Source organism: Triplophysa dalaica, chromosome 1, assembly GCF_015846415.1.
Source record: "Triplophysa dalaica isolate WHDGS20190420 chromosome 1, ASM1584641v1, whole genome shotgun sequence".
Lineage (NCBI taxonomy): Eukaryota > Metazoa > Chordata > Actinopteri > Cypriniformes > Nemacheilidae > Triplophysa > Triplophysa dalaica.
Genome location: NC_079542.1, coordinates 25,535,319 through 25,558,686, shown reverse-complemented (window position 1 = coordinate 25,558,686; position 23,368 = coordinate 25,535,319). Strand labels below are relative to the sequence as shown.

Genomic DNA, 23,368 nt, shown 5'->3' with positions numbered 1-23,368 from the left:
TTAGACAGATATTCTGATCCAGGAATGCAGTATTTTCGGGTGAACTCATTTCACTAACCATTCATAACTAGACTGCTACAAGTGTTGTATAGAAGTTAAAAGCATGACCTAAATATGTTAAGTTCATATGTTCCAATATGTTAAGTTCAAAAGAGTAACAACCCACAGGCTTGCTGAGTCTCCTGAGTCCTCAGAGTATGGAACAATATTTACTGATCTTCTGTACAGACTGATTCCAGAGCTGCATGAAAAGATTATGAAGACAGAATTTTAGTGGACTTACCCAGAACCCCCAGTCTGTAGTTCATGGTGACTACAATGACATTGCCGTATGCAGAAAGCACGCTGGCATCAAACATGTTTCCAGTTCCTTCCATATAAGAGCCACCGTGAATGAACAGCATGACAGGTTTCTTCCTTCGGTCACGGATGTCTGAGGAAAGTCAAAATAAGAAGATTGAGGTTGTTCTATAAGTTAAGGCTTTAGAAATCAGAAAGGTATGAGTCACAGTATGCATGGTATTAAAGGAGAGTGATGGTTGGATCCTTGGTTTGAAATGGACTTTTGATACTGGATTCTAGATCACTTTAAACACCAATAAGCTCTTATTTCTAAAGTTATAACACACACTCACACACCAAGACAGATGCGGAGGCAGCACCAATGGAGCGTCGCTATAGTAACTGCCTCATTTTGATTTCCCCATCTACCCAACAGAGGCCATTCCATCAATGTGACTCGTTCTCATTGACTGTTGCCATGGAGATCTATTACAGAGACAGACATACTTTCACTTTTCGAACCCCTTGACACCCTCAATTGCCACCTGAATCTCAGTCGATTTCATTAAAGCAGATAACTGATAAAGTCAGATGCTCAAGATGCAGACGGAGTGCTCACAAACACAAATAAACACAAACTAATGAAACGCCTTACTCAAGCGGGCCATCAAACAGACGGTCAGTCAGAGTGCACCACTTACTTTGCACCCATGAAATAAACACACTCAAAGGTGAAATCTGTCACACATAGTGTTACTGGACTGATCCAAGTGGCATGTAAAATACATAATATAAATATACATAAGGATTCATTCACAGTATTGCGATCCTAGATATTTGGAAGACATTAGGAATTCTATATTTGCTCTTCAGGTTACCCATAGAGAGAAACAAATGTTTAAGATTGACTGTATAGAAGCAACTTACGCTGCTATATGCTTTAAAGCAGAACCTCAAACTGATTTATAATGCTTATTATCTTTTGTTACTTTAAAATCATATGGTCACTTTATTTCAGTTAATAAATTAATAGTTGATCAAGTTGATAAATCAGTGATAGACTGCGTTTTTTGCAGTTGGAAAATAAAATGTTCTCACACTGCTTTTAAACAAGAATGCTATTGCACACATTTGTTGAATGAGACCTCTTGTCATTCATTCTATCAATTCATTGTAAATAATGAAATACTCCAATAATCATCACATCCTGGCATCCCTCTCATTTTAGGCACATTGACTTTTGCAAATGCAACAAAAGTTAGAGCTGGATGCTAGCAACACCATGATGACTGGTTTGATTCCTAAGGATCTCATATGGGTAAACGCACCTAGAAAATGCATGAATTTATATATAGATGGGCGCATAATGGGAGAACAGAGGGAGAGAAAGAAAAACATTGAGATTAAAATTAAAGAAACAAGGGGTAATACTGAGGAAGGGTAGGAGAGGGTGTGTAAAAGAATAGTGTTAAAAAAACCTACAACAAAACAACAAATGCGCATAAACACTCACAGACAAAAAGAAAGGCCCAGAGGAGCTTGCAGCTCACCCCTGATCCCCTCATACACAACAGAGACAATGGTGTGATTAGAAACAAACTTGTGTTTACTGCTCAGCGTGCTCGCATGTGTGGGTGTGAGCCCACATAAGCATCCTGCCATTATGTCCCTCTGATGGTGGGGACTCTCTATCTCTTGTGTGAACTTAATTAGCTCTGAATCCATTAGACACAGCCACATACACAATTGCTTTCTTTATTCTTCTGTCACCCTCATCCAATTAAAATGGTGCTAAAATTCAATATTGTTTTTCTCACTTGTGACCAGGCCAGGCTCCAGATATGAGATGAAAGGTGGGCCAAGTGAATTTCTTTCTATATATATATATATATATATATATATACTGTTGCAAAGTTCAAAGTAGGGAAGGAAGGAGGCGGGAAATGGGGAACATTTAATCAAACTGTAATCAAAATAAACAAACAATAACACGGAAGTAAAAGGCAGGCAGCCACCTTAAGGTTGACTATATAACAAACTATTTACAAAATAACTATCGTAAATTATTCTTAAATGTAGTTTAATATTGCATAGCATTTTTATTTTTACACTCTTATGCATTTATAATTTTATATACATGTTTTTTTACATTTACCTATATTTTACATTTTACAATTTAGTAACTTTAGATTTGATGAAAACATAAAAAGAGCTATTCATATTACTATAATATTCACAGCATTAACTTTCTGGTCAATTAGAGAATTCTGTCACAAACTCATCCATGTCTAGACCACGTGTTATTGCTTTTCATGAGCTAAAAGTACGTCTTTTTCCGCTCGACCTGATTTTGCGAAGTGGTTGATGTCCTATGGACAAAATATTTTGTTGACCTAAGGACAACACTTTTACAAATAAAACCTAAACCAACATCAAACCCCAACCCTAACCATAACTTACCCATAAAATTAGAGGGAAATGATAAGTGAAAAACAATGCTCTAGAATCACCTAATCCTGATTGGAAGATTTTATATAAACTTATTTCTGAAATCTGATTGCTTGATTTAAATGTTGTCCCAGGGTCAACATAATGTTGTGCTAAGGATATCAACCACTTGGCAAAAACAGGAGAGCCCTTTTTTTCTCTCATGAAGCGTTGTTTGGCAGAATGGTGTCAAAACTATCATCCGTCGGGTGAACCGCTTATATTTGATGTAGCTAACGGTTGAAATAATTATCGATGTGTCATTTGGGGTTCGGTTGCGGGTCGGGAAATAATACGCTAGGGACAAAACACGGATCCAGTGGCCAAGACTATTTCAATCATCTGATACGAAGCTGCTTTTATAAGGTCCTTTGCTTATTTTGTATTCAAGCTCTGCATGATGAGCTGATTTCTAATTGCAGCGTGCTTTGCAGCGTTGAGCATTGTAGCCTTTACTGGATTGAGCTTTATTTAGCCTTGATGGCAGCTTATCCTTTAACTTTAATTTTTGCAATTTTACATGTCTAATACATGCATGGGCAACTTATTACACACCAAAGACACAGAAAAACACGTGTTCGCACCATCTGACTCCTTTAACAGCTGATGTTAACTTGTAAGTAGCATATGTGCTAAATGAATACATTTAAACGTAACTAGTTGTGCAGTAATTTCTCCATTAAAAATCTAAAGATAATAATGTATTTTTATGTCTTAAGCTTTTTAGACCTACTTTTGTCTAACATTTAGAATTTTTATAGAACATTTTCTACGGTATTTCTAATAAGATTTTTAATGTTATTCCAACTGAATAATTAATACCATGGTATTAATATTCAAATTTAATTATGAATATAATTAAAGGTACGGTATTAAATTAAAAGTAATTGAAATATACTTATTTGACTAAAATATACCAAAAATAGGAAAAACATGATGTATATCCAATAAATAAATAGATATTCATAGATTTTTTGTATTTTTTAGTGAAGTAAGATATCTTTCTGTGTGGAGACAATATAATGTTTAAAACAACTCTCATTTGGTCAGGGCAGGGGACATCAACATGCTTCTGCTGCTGTGAAAATTTACAGAATTTGTTTGTTCTGTGTGATAGATCATTACATAAAGTTTGATGCATCAAGCAATGGCAAGAATAAGGAAGAAAAGGAGAGAGATTCTAGGGAGACAGAACACAAAACCAATAATGTGCTGAAGCGGGCAAAAGAAACAGGGTGTTTGATAGACTTAGAGGCTCCTACACATCCATCAAAATGGTCACTTTCAGTGACAAAGGCAGACAGGAAAATTTGCTTTAATGTCCATTTAAAACAGTCTGCTGAGATGTTATGAATATTTCATGCATCTTCAAATGTTCATATGCACATATGCACAGTTGCTTTCTCACACATTCATATGCCTTTTACATGGATATACTACAGTTAACAAGAAAGTTCTGTCATTCTTTTTTAACCCTCATGTCACTCGTCAGCTCTTTTTCTCTTTTTGTAAAGTAGATTTTGTCAAGTGGCTGTCAAGCTGTGAAATACCATAAAATCCCATAAAGGCACCATGTAAATGATGGCTCTTTTCCACTGCATAGGACTGTACGCTACTGGGTAGGCTACAGTACCTGATACTTATTTTACTACCACTTCGGTTAAGGTTCCAAGGGTACCAATACCAAAATGTGACATGTTTTCACACAGATCACTGATTGGGCAGATAGAATCATTACCAGTGTCCTAGGATTTGCAACACAAGAACACGCATTTTATAACATAATATTGGCGTTTCGTCTTATGCTTTGTGAATTTAATATAGAGTAAATATAGAGCACCGTCAAGTAAACCAAATAATTGTTGTCTGCTCTTTGCTGTGGAATTTTTAGCAGTATTTTGTTTTGCTCCCATCCGCCATCAATAAGCTCCATTACTCCTGTGTTGTGCGTTTGTTTGTGACACGCTTACAATGATGCTAAGGCAGTAGAGAAGCCCAACTATGACGACAAGTTTATAATCCCACCCACTTTGAGGCGGTACTAAACTGCAGGGGTAAAGCAAACTGAGCCGAGTCGTACTAAACATGATGGTACCAAGCAGCGGTAAAGCGCCATTAGGTACCAAGGTAATGTTCACCCCCAAATGACAATTTTTGTCAGTATTTACTGTTTTTGTTACAAACTAAAATAGTTTTATTTTGTCCATTGTCGAGCTTGACAAACGGTGACAAACCTGCTACTGTCAAGAGGGTACTTATTTTTTGGTGAATAAATGACTTATGTGAGTACATATTAAAAAAAAAGGATGAGTTAAAACCACACCCTCTTTATTTACTAGTCCATATGTACTTTATAAGGTCTATGGGCCCTGGGTCAGCTGATGTCCACAATTGTGGTCCAGGAGAGACTACTCTGGCTGAACCTTGCACAGATGAGTGACGCAGAGAAAGTCCGCTTTCTCAACGCACCCAACTCGCAAGGGAGGCTGTTCGGTGATACTGTCGAACAGCAGTTCTCGACATTAAAGAAGCAGACAGAGGCTATCAAGCAAATCCTCCCCCGTCGCCTTCCGGCCATCGAGAACCCATGAACCGTCTGCTTCCAGGCAGCCCTGGTCCTCTTCCCTGTCAGCAGCCTCTGCGGCGGGGAAGAGGACCCCAGGGAGATCGAGAATACCATTGGGCCTGACTCCAGCAATTCCATCGCTTGTTGGTCGATCAGGGACGGGACCGTCCCAACAGCCCACTTTCTCACAAAATAGTTTCCTCTCTCTGTGGGTATTTATCACAGGATCACCACTGCCAACCATCGAACCAACCCTGGGAGGTCGATGAAGCAGATTGTCTCTCGGTCCCTGGGAGCCTGACAAGTGCGTCCCAAACCGTCAAGGTGGCTACGGGATACGATCCGTCTCGACTACTCGATCCAACTCGCCAGACACTCGCCCAAGTTTCGAGGCATCCCCTCAACCTCAGTCAGAGGCAAGGAGGCTCCCGTGCTTCGGGCCGAGGTCTCCACCCTTCTGGCAAAGCAAGTGATTGTGCTCGTCCCTCTAGCCGAGATGTTCAATGGGTTTTTCGGTCCGTACTTCATCGCTCCGAAAAAAGGCGGGGGTTGCTAGATCTGCATACCCTGAACAGGCCCATACTCAAGCTGCCATTCAGGATGCTGACGCCGAAGCGCATCCTGACGTCTATCAGATTTCAGGATTGGTTCATGGCAATCGACCAGAAGGGTGCGATGATAATCCCCCTGGGGTTTATGCACATGAGACCGCTCCAACACTGGCTACAGAGTCGGGTTCCATGGAGAAAGTGCCACATGGGTAGCAGGCGTATGGTGACACGCCTCTCTGCCGACGCACCCTAAATTCTTGGTCTTCAGTGACCTTTTCTTTTTCAGGGGAAGGGCTCGTTATGGCATCCCAGACCAGATCTCTGGAACACCCATGTCTGGCTCCTGGACGGGACGAGGAGACACTGAGTGGGCTACCCCCTGCAGTGGTTGAGGCCGGGACTGTAGCGCTCACGTCTGACATGCCCTGGCCAGTCACCGTCTCTTCGCTAGAGATTGTGACAAGGCACAGCGCTGTGGTGTTTTCCATAGGAACCCCATCTGTCAGTTCGACACAACGTCTAGAGACCGACAGAAAGGGAACGTCTTGATCACAGGATGTAACCTCAGTTCCCTGATGGAGGGAACGAGACGTTGTGTCCTTCATGCCACAACAGGTGCCGCCCGCTGCAGCAGTCAAGAGGGGTCACAGGCTCCTCAGCCCAAAGGTGAATGAATGCAGCACACCGTCTCCATTTTATAGTCTGGCATGCAAAATTAATTCGCCAATTTCATTGGCCTTTTCTAAACAAGTCAGAAGTTGATAGGTTCTCAAGACGAACCCCATCTGTCGGTTCGACACAACGTCCCGTTCCCTCCATCATGGGAACTGAGGCTACATCCGTAAACAGGACATTTATTTGATATGAATAGAAAAGAAAACTGTGGACATGCATCACAGTATCCCCTTTGGTTTTCATCAGTAGAAGAAAAAATAGCTTTAAAATGACATAAGGGTAGGCAAATGATGATAGAAGTTGAATTTTTGGAAGAGCTATCCATTCAAGCTCATTTAAGCATGGCAGCTAATTTAATAGTCCGTGTTAGTGTGAATGTGAACCATTAAGTTATTTTTTAATTCAAGAGAGAAAAATCCCCATTCCTTGAACTGAAAAGAGAATGAAGAATACAGAGAAAAGTGAGTGAAGAAAGTCTTCTGTGAAACAAAGACAACCCTATCTTACTATTCTGATAGCTTCAGCACAGCATCCAGAAACAAGAAAACTATTCTTGTTGGCCTTCTCAGAACCCAATCCCCAACTCTAACATCTCATCTCATCTCAACAAATTTTCCATTCATTTGATTTTGATCCTGATTCCACTACTTTTCCTCTTCTGCATATTCCCACGTGCTCTCCTCGACATCTTTCTCCAATACTTCTTGCGATGAGAATTCCTAATTTCTGCTGATTGTATTTGTTGTTCTCTTATTTTTAAAGTCTTTATTTTTTATTAACACGCACATTAAAACACACCTAAATTTAGCCGCACAGGAATTACAGAAAAAACACATGAAGACTCTATTTGTCAATCCCTTTCTCGCTCATTATATTTCTGTCTCATTCCTTCTCAGCAGAGAAACCCCCACCCTCTCCGATGTTCTCCAGTTTATTTCAGGATAATGGCAACACAAACAATAATAGACTGGACTCTTCTAGCAGTCGTGAGGATTTATATGTGTGTGTGGATAGTGTGTCCTAATTTAACCTTGTTAAATCTTGTCTTCCCCTCCTGCATTATCTTCCCTTCACCTCAGCAAGGCCCATTTAATTGGTAGTGAATTCTGGGGGAATCTAAATGGTGGGGTGCTTGACTGTGCGACGTTCATTAAACCTACGGTATCTCTATCCTCTTCTCATTTAAATAATAGGGAAATGCTGTGAAGAGCTCTACTGTTTGGCCTGTTGACAAGACTGAAGCATAGCTGACTGATGAAGCAGAAACAACAGCATTGTGTAGCAGGGCTGTGATTGGAACCTACATGTTTTGAGAAATGAACTCAATAAAGCAAATCGTTTCAGAGAAAAACTTATCGGCATGTGCTGTTGGTTGAAGTATCTTAATTTTGTTTAAAGATTTTTAGCAATTTAAGGACATTTCCAAATAACAAAGGCCATTCCCGCAGGAGATACGGACAGATGTTGATTACTGTTCTGCTGTAAAATGTTGAGTTTCGGCATTAATTAAAGGTCCATTAAAATACACACAACACATTAAAGGAAGCTTTGGACAGGTGAAAGAAAATATCAGAACTGGAAAACTAGAATAGAAGCAAAGATGCTCTTTCATGCACGGCTTTCAACCATAAGTAAACGAAGAAGAGAACCATTATATTTGTGCTGCTATGTGGAATTATGCAATGAGGGAGATGTACAGTATCGCACAGAAGTGAGTACACCCGTCACATTTTTGTAAATATTTTATTATATCTTTTCATGTGACAACACTGAAGGAATTACAATTTGCTAAAATATAAAGTAGTGAGTGTACAGCTTGTATAACAGTGTACATTTGCTGTCCCTTCAAAATAACTCAACACACAGCCATTCATGTCTAAACCGCTGGCAGTACAAAGTGAAAATAAGCCAATTAGCCATTTTCCCACCCAGTGTCATGTGATACATAAGTGTTAAAAGGTCTCAGGTGTGACTTGGGAGCCGGTGTGTTAAATTTGGTGTTATCCCTATCACTCTCTCATACTGGTCACTGGAAGTTCAACATGGGACCTCATGGCAAACAACTCTCTGAGGATCTGAAAAAATAAATGTTGCTCTACATAAAGATGGCCTAGGCTATAAGAAAATAGCCATGTCCCTGAAAGTGAGCTGTAGCACGGTGGCCAAGACCAAACAGCCGTTTAACAGGACAGGTTCCACTCAGAATAGGCCTTTCCATGGTCGACCAAAGAAGCTGAGTGCACATGCTCAGTGTCATATCCAGAGGTTGTCTTTGGGAAATAGACGTATGAGTGCTGGCAGCATTGCTGCAGAGGTTGAAGGGGTGGGGGGTCAGCCTGTCAGTGCTCAGACCATACCTAGCACACTGCATCAAATTGGTCTGCATGGCTGTCGTACCAGGAGGAATCCTCTTCTAAAAGATGATCCACACGAAAGCTCGCAAACAGTTTGCTGAATACAATGGATTATTGGAACCATGTCCTATGGTCTGATGAGACCAAGATAAACTTATTTGGTTCAGATGGTGACAAGAGTGCGTGGCGACAAACAGTTGAGGAGTACAAAGACAAGTGTGTCTTGCCTACAGTCAAGCATGGTGATGGAAGTGCCATGGACTGGGGCTGCATGAGTGCTGCTGGCACTGGGGAGCTAGAGTTCATTATTTGAACCATGAATGCCAACATGTACTGTGACATACTGAAGCAGAGCATGATTCCCTCCCTTCAGAGACTGGGCCGCAGGGCAGTATTTTAACATGATAACGACCCCAAACACACCTCCAAGTCGACCACTGCCTTGCTGAAGAAACTGAGGGTAAAGGTGAAGACCCAAAACCCTATTGAGCATCTGTGGGGGATCCTCAAATGGAAGGTGGAGGAGCACAAGGTCTCTAACATCCACCAGCTCTGTGATGTCATCATGGAGGAGTGAAAGAGGACTCAAGTGTAAAACTGTGAAGATCTGGTAAACTCCATGCCCAGGAGGGTTAAGGCAGTGCTGTAAAATAATGGTGACCACACAAAATATTGACACTTTGGGCCCAATTTGCACATTTTCACTTAGGGGTGTACTCACTTTTGTGGCCAGCAGTTTAGACATTAATGGCTGTGTGTTGAGCTATTTTAAAGGGACAGAAAAATTAACACTGTTCTACAAGCTGTACACTGACTACTTTAAAATTGTTTACTAAAGCAATTCAGTTAGAGTTGCACTGGTTCCCTTGACCAAAAACTATGGGTTTTCCCCATAGACTGTTTTAAGATCGCAAAAAAAGGCTTTGTAATTAAAAACGTTTTTTTAACGATTACTGATGCTTACAGTGCACATTTTGTCTATCAAGATAATCTTGAATTCCCCCTTATTCCCGCTAAATGAGGAGCCACCGCCGGCCGCCAGGGGGGTGGACGTTCATGCCGTCCACCGAGGGCCCAGGGCCACCGCAAGGCACCGCGAGAGTACCCTGGCTGGTTGAGGACCGAGCGGCAGCTTATCGGGGAATTGGACTATTATTATTTTTTTTCTCTCCCCTCTCTCTTTCCGGTCGCTCAGAGGGCTCCCGTCTCCGTTGTCTCCGTTGTCTCGTCACGTCACTGAGACTGGGAGACCCCCTAGGGAGGGGGGGAGCAAGCACAGTCTCGGGGGTACCCCCCGGCCTGCGAGGGGCAATGGGGGTAATCTTATGTAGTGGAGTAGGCGGAGCGAGACCGTGATTCGAGGCAGGTGAGTGAAGTGTTAAAGAGCGCCAGCTGTGCGCGCACCGGTCTCGTATCACGTAGGAGATCAGGAGCATAAGAGAACGAGCGACCGGGAGAGAGGACTGGGCCCGAACATGTTTATATTTATGTTTTATTCGCTGGCCGTTGACCGTGAGGGGCTGCCGGCTGTCTTTTTACTTTTGATTTTATGTACTTAAATGTTTAAATGTCTGCCGGTTCCCGTCTCCTTCCTTCCTTTTATTGAGCTTTTCTACAACCATTTTTACACATCTGTCTCTTTATGAGAAAGAACTGGAATTTCTCTGTACTTTTCAAGCTCTTATTTGAGAATAAAAAGAAAACTAAAGGAACAAATGTGAGGCTTAATATCTCTGTCGCATTGCTATATGTAATCAATACATTTGAATGACATGTGTGCTATTTGAGTTTTTAACAATTTCTGTTCAAAAACTCACCGATGGTATTCAAGCATTGTACTATTACTGATTATGATTTGTTCAACCTTTGCTTCATAATCTCTCTATATCTCTCTTCCCACCTCTCTCTCTCTCTCTCTCTCTCTCTGTCTTTCCCTGCCAGCTCATCTAACCTGCTCCATAAGACAGTGATCAGACATAAGTAGGACAAAACTTTTTTTTTCTGCCTTCTCCTTTTTTAAAAACCTTCTTTCTGTGTATAATCTTATTTTTTTATACATATCTATTCCTGTTGGACCACTTCTTCCTAATTTCAGTGTTGTAGTGATTTATATGATCGGTTTTAATATCTACTTCAGAAGGTGGAGACCAGTAGGTCCTGTTTTACAGTGTGATGTATAAGTAATGTGTGAGTTGTTTGCCCCTAGGGGGCACCGTAAGGCTCAGATGTAGAACTAAGTGTCTGTGGATGAGGGATCATGGAGGTAAGGCACTAATGCTTATGAAGGAGAATAGTCAGGCATCAGCATAAATCAATGGCAACAGGGAAAAACACCATACACACACAGGAAGCAAAGAGACCAAGAGAGAGAGAGACTGAGTGAGTGATCGGCAAACTGCCAGAGAACATGACAGATTACTCTCTCTGTGATTTCGGCTCAGCACCTTCATCCGACACACAATGAGTGTGTCAACACACACAAAACCTAATAGGAAGTGTGTGTGTATGTGATCAGGGCGATAGCAAACCTATTGCTTGAACAAATGTGTATGGCAGTTATGATGAATGTCAAGTTATTGAATGAAACATATACATTAAAACATTATTCAAAGACACAAATCCTACCCCGACGTGACCCGGCCACCTATCGGTGGTCGAGGTCTCGAGCATCCCCTTCCCCCCATCAGCCCCCCCCCGGCAGAACCCTCCGGCATCGGTGCCGTCCCTGCCCGCCAGAGATCCAGACCCCCACGGAGGAAGGCTTCTGCTCCCGTCAACAGTTGGGATGAACCCAGAGAGGGTAACATCGGGCCATTCGATCACTGACGGGTCGGAGTTTCCTCTCTCTCTGGGTTTTCTCCTCTACCCGCAGCACTGTCAGTAGGACGGTGACTCGGGCGAGTCAACACTGGGCTGCATTCCGCAACCTCCCCTGGGATCCCCCAGTCTCTGTATTTGGCTCAGCCGGGAAAAGAACAGAGCATACCCAGTCCAAAGAATCTCTTATCTGGCTTCAGAGACACCGGCACCTGGCATATTATAATCACGTCTCAGTGCCTTCGCACCCTCACCCCTTGGTCAGACTTCCTCCGAGCGGGGGTATGCCTTTAAGTGACACCTCTTTTCGTCCTGGTGTTCTTGCCGAGGTGAAGACCCACGGAGATGCCGGGGGTCAGTGCTGTCCTTTATGAGAAAGACTCGAGAACAACCTCTCCCCGTCCACTCTGAAAGTGACAAGGTGGTGAGCCTGCAGGCGCTCCCCCCCTGGGTAGGAAGACCCAACCTCTACAGTGTTGTGTCCATTACGCGCCTTGCGCCTCATCTTGGAACACATACACAGCTTTAGGAGCTCTGAGCAGCTCTTTATCTGTCGGGGGGGACAGCTCAAGGGAGGTCTGTCTACAAACAGAGATTGGGGCACTGGATCGTGGATGACATTACCTTGGTACACCGGTCCCAATAATGCCTGATCCCGTTTGCAGTGAAATCCCACTCCATTCGGGGGTATGGCCTCCTCGTGGGCACTGCCCCAGGGCACCTCTCTGGCAGACATCTTTAGAGCTGATGGGTGGGGCTATGCCCAGTACCTATTGTGAGATTTTACAATCTCCGTGTGGCACCAGTGTCAGCCCGTGTCTTACACAATACCAGCAGGTATCCCCCCTTCGGTGAGTTAGTGCACTATTGAGCCTCCCTACTTCCCCCACAGTGCAAAGTAGAGGCCTTCCATCCATCACTTAGCATTGGCAATGTTGGCAGCAGTCCGGTAGTGGTAGAGTCAACCCTATTCAGATGGATTGCTATCCATGGACTAAGGTAAATACAGTAAAAACATCAGAATGTCTCAGCTCAGATCAAAATGAAAGCCAAGGAACACAGGTGTGTTCTAAGTACTGACTTAAAGGATTCCCACAGACTGAGGAGTTCTTATACATACAGGTAAACTATTCCACAGATTAGGTGCCACCACTGAAAAATGCAGTCTCCTTTAGTTTTCAACCTGGTTCTTGGAACATTGAGGAGCACCTGATTGGACGACCTCAGTGCTTTAACAGGAGCGTGGACATGTAAAAGCACTGATAAATAAGCATGCGCCAACCCATTTAAAATCTTAAAAAACAAACAATGGAATCTTGAAATCAATCCTGAAACAGACAGGAAGCCAGTGTTGTGAAGCTAAGAGTTGGGGAATGTGCTCATACTTTTTAGTGATGAGCGGCAGGTGCAGGTAATCAGAACTCTGCAGAGTTTGAGCGTGGTGGAGGTGTGGTGAGAGAGCCTGGCGCCTCCGTCACAGTACCCCCATCCAAGAACCACTCCTGAGGGCAGAGGACCTCGCATGAGCGTGGTGGAGTCGACTGGCATGAGCATGGTGGAATTGGTGAGAAGAGCGAGATCCAGTAGGTCATCTCTTGGGACCCAGGAGCATTCCTCTAGCCTTCCCTGTTGACCATATACTCAAATCGACCACCACGGCGGCACTCCCTTTAGGGAGTATATGGTGCCATACTCCAAGTCCAGCTGTGGGGGGGGGGGGTCTTTAGACTGGCCACGCTGTGTGGGGATATCAGAATCGGGTGAGGGGTAGGGTTTTAGGAGTGACGGGTGAAATGATGGGAGAATAGGGTAAGATTGAGGGAGCTTGAGGATGTAGGTGACTGGATTATTCTACCGGGTTATAGGTAAGAGGCCAATGAATCTGAGACTTAACTTGCAGCATAGAAGTTTGAGCTGGATGTCCTTTGTTGAGAGCCAGACCATCCATCTAGGTCGGTACTACGGGGTCTCTTTCCGTCTAGCAGCAGCCTGGATCTTTTAACGTCGGATGAACAGCAGCTACGCTTATTATTTTCCTTCTGCCTTTGCCTCGGGATGCCCATCCCGAGGTAGGAAGAAATTCCGCCAGGTCCAGATGATCGACATATGCCCATCCCCACCTAGAGATTACGCCAGCTACAGCTGCAGACTGAGTGACCATCCCAGCTCCATCTAAGGCAATTCCACCACCACCCAAGAGAAATACGACCATCGGACCATCCCAGCCTAGACCACTACATCCCCAACCAAGAGCAAAGACGGACTACTTGTCCCATTAATGCTGAAGTTACACTTGGTATTTAATGCTAAACTTACATCACATGTCAGCAGTTTGAAGTTATAGCTACATTCAGTGGCCCTGATTGAAGGTTGTTGGGTGGGTGTTTGTGGGGATTCATCTGCTGGGGCTGTGTGGGTCCAGTTTGGCCTTGTTTTGTGGTCGATGTCGGACAACAGAGGAATAATGTTACAACATGCCATTACTATTTTCGCTGGTTGTTCTGTTTTCTGGTGTCGATCATGGAGTGGGACCGAGTTGAATCTGCATGGTTTTCGGTGAGTGCGACTTTCTGGGTTGCAGATGGTGGGCTCTCCCTCTTCCTCATGGATATTTGCTCGGTGGCTTTTGGTCGGGGTCACTGAGTGCAGCTAAGACACGTCAGAGGAGATCTGGCCCTCCCGGCTGAGCCTGGTTTCTCCCAAGGTTTTTTTCTCGATAAATCAATCATTGGAGTTTGGGTTCCTCGTCACAGCAGGACAGTGTTGGCTTGCTCACCGGGAGACTGCATTTATTTATTTATTAATTAGATATTATTTATTAGAATGATCTTGCTTGTTCTATAAACACCATGCACTGTGCTGTGTTTGACCTTTTCTGTTTTCCTGTTTGCCCCTGTAAAGCTGCTTTGGAACAATGCACAATGTGAAAAGCGCTATATAAATAAACTTGAATTGAATTGATGGCTCTCTGAAGGTGATGGGGAGCATCATCTCAGACTCTCTCTCTCTCTCGGAACCAGTGGTTGCTGACAAGTATCTCAAATGGTTCCCCTGAACATTTTTTCAGGGATGCCGAAGTATCCGAATATATGATGAAGGGGTTCTGCAGATTGCATTGCTGTTGGTAGACCTTTAAGGGGCATGAGAAAGGAGTGAACATGGTCGGTGAGGAATCGGGAGAGGATGGAGTTTTCCTGGAGATCTTCAACATGGCACATGCTCAACAAGCTTGGACAAACCGTCTCATGACTGCTGCCATTCCCGAGCACCAGAAGCTCTACATGAGAGGCGAGTCTCCCTGTTTGGCCAGTGCCCAGAGAACTATGGACTGAGTTGATGACGTTAGTACATTCGGAGCGTGGTACGTACATCCTGTTTGGAGAACACCCTGGTGGACGGTTGTTGGGGGCATTGGCGGAGGTGATGGCTTCACTGAAGGTCCAACAGATGGGTTTGACAAAGAGGCCTTTGGGGAGGACTGGTTCTTCAGGTGAGATTTCTTCCTTGTGAATAGATATACGTGAGAGGGCATCAGCACAATAAATTTTGGAACCTGGATGATATGAGATATGAAACTGTGTGAAGAACATGGCCGAGCGGATTTGCCATGGGTTAAGGCGTTTGGCTTCCTATAGGTATTGCAAGTGTTTGTGATCAGTGTAGATAAGTAACAGGAGTTGAGCTCCCTCCAGACATCATCTGGCACCAGTTACAAATGGCAAAAAAGGAGAAGAAAGACATGATTTTTCTAGATTTTGCAAATGGCTTGGATCAGTGCCACATGAGCTGCTGTGGACAGCCTTTGACTTCTTCCACGTTCCAGAGCAGGTAACAAAACTGATTAAGGCATATTTTCAGGATCTCCAATTCTGTATTACCACACAGGATTTAACCACCACATGGGAACAGCTCGAGGTAGGCATAATTGCTGGTTGCACAATTTCACCACTGCTTTTGAAAATTGAGTTGCACCCAAAGCCTGCGGCCGGAAATATTTATGTGGTACAGCTCCAGTAGGTCAGTCTTCATAGTTGAGCTGACTGTACCTTGGGAAGAGGCCATTAACAAAGCATTTGAAAGAAAGAATCACTTGGCCAACTTGGTGCGCCTCCCTTGGCTGAGGGTGTATTGTGAAGGGCCGAAACACTCAATGAGGCTGAGGTGCACAACTGATGATGTGTCAAATTGATGGGAACCATTCAAAGGCATTATCAGCAGCACCTCACCAAAAGGCTGGTAATGGATGTGATGAAAGTGATACACACTACTCATGAGACGTCTCTCTGACTATGGCAAGGAAAGGTAAGCATGCTATGTATTTCTATAATCAAGTATCCCCCAAACACAGAGGATGACTAACCAGTGAATCCTCAGACCTCTTATATTCATATTCTTGACCTGTTTCCCCCGTCATGCATAAGGCGTGGGAAATGTCCTATTGGGGAATTCAACTGTGCTGAAATAGTGGGATTATAACACCTAGTTCTAATAAGCGCTCAAATTAAACACTTCTTTTTAGTAATATGAAATGAAATTAGTGGTGGGCATAGATTAATTTCTTTTAATCTAGATTAATCTAGATTAATCTTGGAATTAATCTAGATTAATCTAGATTAAAATGGCTCATTTGAATTCTGCCGAAGGCATTCAGAATATGTGTGCTACCCAAATAATGACTAAAAGTAAGTCTTTGAGACCGGGTTTCTCAAGCCAGGTGGTGCATTAGACCAGGGGCTCATCTCCTGTTTCCAAAATGCATCACAAACTGCTTGAGAAAGCTGTTCTACTATGATAATTGGTGATGAAAATAAGTTATGTTCAATAAGATGTACTTGTGTTTACTTTCGCATTAGCTAAGGGATGATTTGCATTTAGGTGGTACTTGAGACTGGAAGAGCTCCTACAGTACATTTACATTTAGTCATTTAGCAGACGTTTTTATCCAAAGCGACTTACAAAGAGTTAGGGAGCAACAAGCGATATGTCATACAGGAGCCATAATACATTAGATCTCAATACAAAGTTACTGGTTTCAACTAAAGCTAGACCACTACCTGTTGAGAGATTTTTTTTTTTTTTAAACCAATTCCGCATTGCACAAGGTGCAAACAACCTTAGTCTTGTCGATGTTTCCATTGGGAAGCTTCTTAAAAATTAATATTCCCTGAAGCAAACCCGGCGGCTTCATAGCTGCATCCATGTTAGCACGTCACGTTTGATGTTGTAATTTCACAGTAACGTTATGTTGTGTTCAGACCAAACGCGAATGGCGTGTCAAGCGCGAGTGATTTATATGTTAATGCAAAGAGCCAATAGACCTACTTGCTGCGCGAATCGCGCAAATGAAGCCCTGGTTATGAGATGATGAGGCGGCGCGAATGACGCGAATCACGCGAGTTAAAAAATCTCGTTCTCGCCCCGTACAGTGCAGTTAAGATGGTATACATCTGCGCTAAAATATCAAGGCGAAAGTCATCATAGCTTGCGTAGTATAGTCCCAGCTCCCAACCCAACTTTGAGAATAGATTAACGGCGACATTTTTTTTATCGCGCGATAAGAGTCTCACTGCGTTAACGGCGTTGCCCACCACTAAATGAAATGCACAAATAATTGACTACATTTACATTTATGCATTTGGCAGACGCTTTTATTCAAAGCGACATACATTGAATTATCCTATACATTTATACATAGGTATGTGCAATCCCCTGGAATCGAATCCACAACCTTGCATTGTTAACACAATGCTCTTACCACTGAGCTACAGGAAAGATAAATATTGACCTGGGAAAAGTTTTATTGTAATACAATTATTGTAATTCATATTGTCTTTATTTAATTCAGATATACTGTGAGGATAGAGTTATAATATTTATGAGGATTGCATGAGTCAGATAGTTTTGGTTTTGAAAAATGTGATTGGAAATGTTTGAGTTCATAATGAAATAAAAATTGACTAGATCAACGACTTCTCTTGGCAAATGTCCCAGCCAATCTGACCACATGAGCATGAGTCCCCAATTGCATAACATTTAATCATATTGCTCTTTAGTAGAAGTAAACAATATTTTAAAGATATAATATTTTTCTATGCTGTTGTTGAATAGTGTGAATCTCACAAGAATTTGTAAATGTTGTCAATCTAAAAATTAGCCAAAAATTATTTGAGTAATCACTGTGGACAACACATCAGTCTGACACATCAGGCAGATCTTGAAGCAGTGACTTTAATTCTTTCTAAATAGTCACATCTCAAATTTAAAAGGGAGGCCATTTGTCTCTGAATAAGATTAACTCCACAGCCTCTGCATGTAAAGGTGGCTTGTTATCGCATCAGTTTAGGCTATTGGGGACTGGGAGCTAAAAGCCCTTTGGCATCGCAAGCCACACGATTTAAGATGAGGTGTTTATAGACTGATCTGAGTGAGACGGTCCTGCTCAAAGACATCTGAATGAACAATTTATAAAGTGCATGTGACGTGTGAAATAGAGAATGAGGTTTAGAGACAGCGGGGCAGGGGAGAGAAAGTAAGTATAAAGTTGTAAATTTAAAACATATTTGTGGATGTGTGCATTGATTGACACCGAGTCTGAATAATGAGCTGAGCTCAGGTGGACACACATCTTGACTGGACACTCATCCTTGGTCTGACGCATAGACAGATCACAGTCCTCCCCACCACAGATTCAGTACCAACAGTTACATATACTCATGCTCAGACATCACACTCTCTACCTTTGCAAAAAAAATAATCCCATTTTGAGATCTGGGGATTAACACTGACATGTCAAAAATAGCATTTCCCCTAAACACCTGATTTAACACAGAAACACATATAGTGTGTTTAGTAAGCTGCTTAAATTTCCATCCCCATAGTGTAGCCGAAACAAAAACACAATGAGAAAACACCAAAGACTACTGTGTTTATTGAAAAAACAATCATAATAACTACATAGTCATTTACTTTTCAGCTATTTTATTTACTTGACAATTTTGTCTTTGTCTGTGCTGCTTGAGGGAGGTTTTGGACAATTTTTTTAGTACAACTTTATGTACACTACCGCTCTAAAGATTTTGGACACTTGAATGAAATGTTTCTCATTGTTTTAGGATTTAATATGAAGGTGTATGCTTAAATGTCTGAAAATAATTTTATAGACAAAAATATAATTGTTTCTCCCCGTGCCTCGGGGGTTTCCTCCGGGTACTCCGGTTTCCTCCCCTGGTCCAAAGACATGCATGGTAGGTTGATTGGCATCTCTGGAAAAAATTGTCCGTAGGGTGTGAGTGCGTGAGTGAATGATGAATGAGTGAGTGTGTGTGCCCTGCGATGGGTTGGCACTCCATCCAGGGTGTATCCTGCCTTGATGCCCGATGACTCCTGAGATAGGCGCAGGCTCCCCGTGACCCGAGGTAGTTCGGATAAGCGGTAGAAAATGGAATGGAATGGAAAATATAATTGTGAAAATGGTTGTGAAAACTTTTTGTCATGTAAACTAATAAAATTTTATTTAATAAAAAATACTTTGAAATGCATGACTTTGACTAAATAATGAAAAAGAGCAGTCAGTAAAAGCACAGAATAGATGGAAACTCCATTGATATTGTTTAAAAGACAATTTGGGGAGAAACCCAAAGAAGCTGCTTGAGAAAATGGCAAAAGAACATTTCTGCAAATTTTAGGCAAAATGTTACTACATTATGACAAGTCTTATTGATTTTTTTGTTTTGTTTTAATGACAACATAATCCTCATAGTTCTCTAAGTCAGCGAGTATGTGTCAAAAAACCTTTGACCGGTAGTGTGAAATTAGTTAAAACTAAACACAGGTGTACCAATGTGTGTGTGGGTGTGTGTGGCTTCACAACAAATATTTAACATATACATAAACCCAATTTTCTGACATCTATTCCAGATATTCTAATATTATTTAATAACATTCCCCGTGTAAAATAATGATATACCACAAAGTCAATTACCTAGAGATGATCCCACCAGCAAATTATCAATGCCATAAAAGCCCAACTTTATAGGTATTGTATAAATTGGCCTATGGGCATGTATTTGAAGAGCTTTCTGAAGCACATCATGGTCCAATTCACAAAAAACAAAGAAAAACAGCAAAACTGATAGGGAAGAAGAAAAAGTTACACATAAGAAAGAATATCGCTGCTAAACATCTCAAAGGATCAAGAACGTCCAATAAGATGAGTATAAATAACCAAATTCAAGATAGATGATCGCAACATGTGTGTAATCCATGTGCGTCTCTGCGTTTTACTGCCATTTATCTGTGCCCAATGTAATTTTTATTCTGAAGATTTATCGGCTTATCTAGAGAACTTTTTACACTGACAAGACATAGTGGAAACACCTCGTTGTCTTTCTGAGACATACATAGATACGCATTAAGTCTTGAAAAACATCATAAAAGCTATTCGAGAAGTTATAAAATTGTTCTTCAGAAAGCACATGGTTGGTATTACATTTCAAAACCACTGTTCTTCACTCAGTTAATCAAGATACAGGGGTTTTATTTTCTTACAGCTTGCTACTGTGATCACAAACATTTAGCACTTATGAGACTCTTAGATCTTCCGGGTTAAACAAGAACGTTTTTTAACCTCATTCCACACAAACATACACACATATATATATATATATAGACTTGTGGCTCATATACTCTTCATCTACCAATGAAAGAATGTTTTACTATTTCCCAAAAAATTCTTTGTTTAAAAAAAGAAAAGAAAAAAGGAAAAACATGCAACAAAAATACCTTCATCTCGTGGCCGGTTCAGTGTTGATTCATCATGTTTTTTTGTGAGTGGACCTAGGGTTCAGACAAAAAGGAGGGAAAAAGAGAAAAGAGAAAATTCAAAAAAAGATTACTGTGGTAAGAGAAAAATCAAAAAGGAAAACAAGAAAGAGCAAAAAACAAGAAATCAGCAAGAGGTTACTGTTTTCATTTCTTTCAAAAGGTGACAAAAAAAGAAAGAAAAGGCAAACAACAAAAAAGCATCATAAACACAGAATCAAAAGAAAGACATAGATTGTCTAAAAGATCACAGAGGTTTACTGTTAGATCTGTGAATACTGTATTCTCGTTCTTCATTGTTCTGATCTGCTCATAGCCCTGTTTTTAACTGGAGCTTTATACTTTACCGATGCATTGTTTGTTTGGCATATGGGGATAGAGGAAAAATTAACCTCTGTGTTATGAAAAACAAGAATTCCCGAACCATTTTCTCCAGTGCTCTGCCTGGTGTTTTGGTCAAGATATCATACCCCTCACTTTGAAAATGTGAGGCAGAAAGAGAGGACCTGAGGGAAGAAGGAAAGACTATTCTCTCTCTCACACACACACCAAACACTCTCTAGAAAAACATGAACAGAGAGTGTTTTGCTCACACACAAAGTTAATACTTAAATCTGTGAGTTTATTAATATATATATATATATATATACACATTTTAAACTTTGAAGTTTCTTGAAACTTAAAAAAAAGAGTTTAAGAAAGAAATAGAATGGGAGCGTGTCATTGAATGTAACAGCATGAAGATATTTTTTTAACCTTTTTTTCAGAATTGATCAAATACTGTGGGTACGGAAAGTATTCAGACCCCCCTTAAATTTTTCACTCTTTGTTATATTGCAGCCATTTGCTAAAATCATTTAAGTTAATTTTTTATCTAATTAATGTACACACAGCACCCCATATTGACAGAAAAACACAGAATTGTTGACATTTTTGCAGATTTATTAAAAAAGAAAAACTGAAATATCACATGGTCCTGTGTATTCAGACCCTTTGCTGTGACACTCATATATTTAACTCAGGTGCTGTCCATTTCTTCTGATCATCCTTGAGATGGTTCTACACCTTCATTTGAGTCCAGCTGTGTTTGATTTTACTGATTGGACTTGATTAGGAAAGCCACACACCTGTCTATATAAGACCTTACAGCTCACAGAGCATGTCAGAGCAAATGAGAATCATCAGGTCAAAGGAACTGCCTGAAGAGCTCAGAGACTTAAGGTTCCTAAGAGCATAATGGCCTCCATAATCCTTAAATGGAAGATGTCTAGTATGACCAGAACCCTTCCTAGAGCTGGAAGTTCGGCCAAACTGAAATAACGAAGAGGGCTTCACAACAACTCAGTGACTGTTCTTGAATGGCCTAGGCAGAGCCCTGGCTTAAACCCAATTGAGCATCTCTGGAGAGACCTAAAAACGGCTGTCCACCAATGTTTACCATCCAACCTGACAGAACTGGAGAGGATCTGCAAGGAGGAATGGCAGAGGATCCCCAAATCCAGGTGTGGAAATCATGGGACAGTTTTTAGATTTTGTGATTGTGAAAAATATCATTTCATTCAATAACATGTGAGACAGGAAGTGCCATCTGCCACTGTGTTTGAAAACATATTCTTGAGCCCACTACTTAATCTCAATTCCTGCTATGACCGGTAAGTGCCCCTTGGCACCAGGGGACAGAAGGTTAACTGATGACAAGATGTAATTGAATTCAGTAAAGGCCTGTCTAAATTACTATCATGGGATACAAAAGGTAAAGAGTTCACTTTATTTCTGAAAATATGCATAGCTTTCAGACAAAAATAATATATTTTCCTAAATATAAGCATTCAAAACATTAAATCATTTCATATGTATTTGAAAATATATTGACTTATACAATGTTTATATTAAAGTATATTGCAAATTAGTTGACACTTGCCATACAGAACACTCTTAAATATAAAAGTTCTTCACAGCGATACCATAGAAGACCATTTTTTGGTACCACAACCATTCAGTCAAACGTTCTTTAAAGAACCCTCTCTTGCCTACCTTTTTCTGTTGTGAAATAGAAAGGTTCTTAAAATGTTAAAGGTTCTTTATGGTGCCCCCATGCCATAGAAGAATATTTTGGTCCTATAAAGAACCTTTAAAATCTGAACAACCTTTCTGTTTCACAAACTGTTCTTTGTAGCGAAAAAAAGGTTTCTTCAGATTATAAAAAAGAAAGAAATGGTACTTTAAAGACACAACCTCTCTCTCCCTCCAGAGGTTATATACATAACCGAGACGTATCCTTTATGTCGGTCTCTCGACATTGTGTCGAAACGACAGATGGGGTTCCTGTGGAAAATGCCACGGCAGTGTGCTGCATCACAATCTATAGTGAAGTGATGCTAACTGGCCTGGACGTGTCAGACGTGAGCGCTAGTGTGAAATTGTAACCATCAAGTGAACAGGTAGGGGGTCCCAGAGCTTTGAAAAGGTGGGAAGCCCCTGTCACCCGAACCATAAGGGTCACTGGGAAGCGCAATTTTCTCACTGAGAAATCGTGCTACGGGGGCCACTTCCTACCACAGGGAAGAGTTTTAGTGGAGACACCCAGATGTTCTCAGAGGAGAACTCATTGCAGAATGTGCGGACTGTTAGGGAGTGCCACAAGAGATGAAGGTCCACCTAGGAGAGGTCATGGGCCACCAGCATGGCAGCCATATCATGATGATACATCAGACGGAACCCCCCTATGGCACTGCGAGTGAGCACGTGCACCGTAGTGATGGCATCCTCGATGTGCTAGGGCATCCCTGCCAAGGGGGGCCTTAGAAGATAATTTT

The 23,368-nt window shown here is 41.6% G+C and overlaps 1 protein-coding gene across 4 annotated transcripts in view; it reads right to left on the bottom strand.

Moving 5' to 3' along the window:
* nlgn2a (neuroligin 2a) overlaps positions 1 to 23,368 on the bottom strand; it is a 179,357-nt gene that overhangs the window by 40,262 nt on the left and 115,727 nt on the right. For 3 of the 4 annotated variants that reach the window (XM_056747239.1, XM_056747222.1, XM_056747231.1), the window contains exons 3-4: positions 20,514 to 20,567; positions 284 to 433 (exon numbers count right to left, since the gene is read on the bottom strand). In XM_056747239.1, coding sequence (XP_056603217.1) covers positions 284 to 433; positions 20,514 to 20,567 — 204 coding nt within the window. The remainder of the gene's footprint in view (positions 1 to 283; positions 434 to 20,513; positions 20,568 to 23,368) is intronic. The other variant, XM_056747248.1, reaches the window with a different exon arrangement.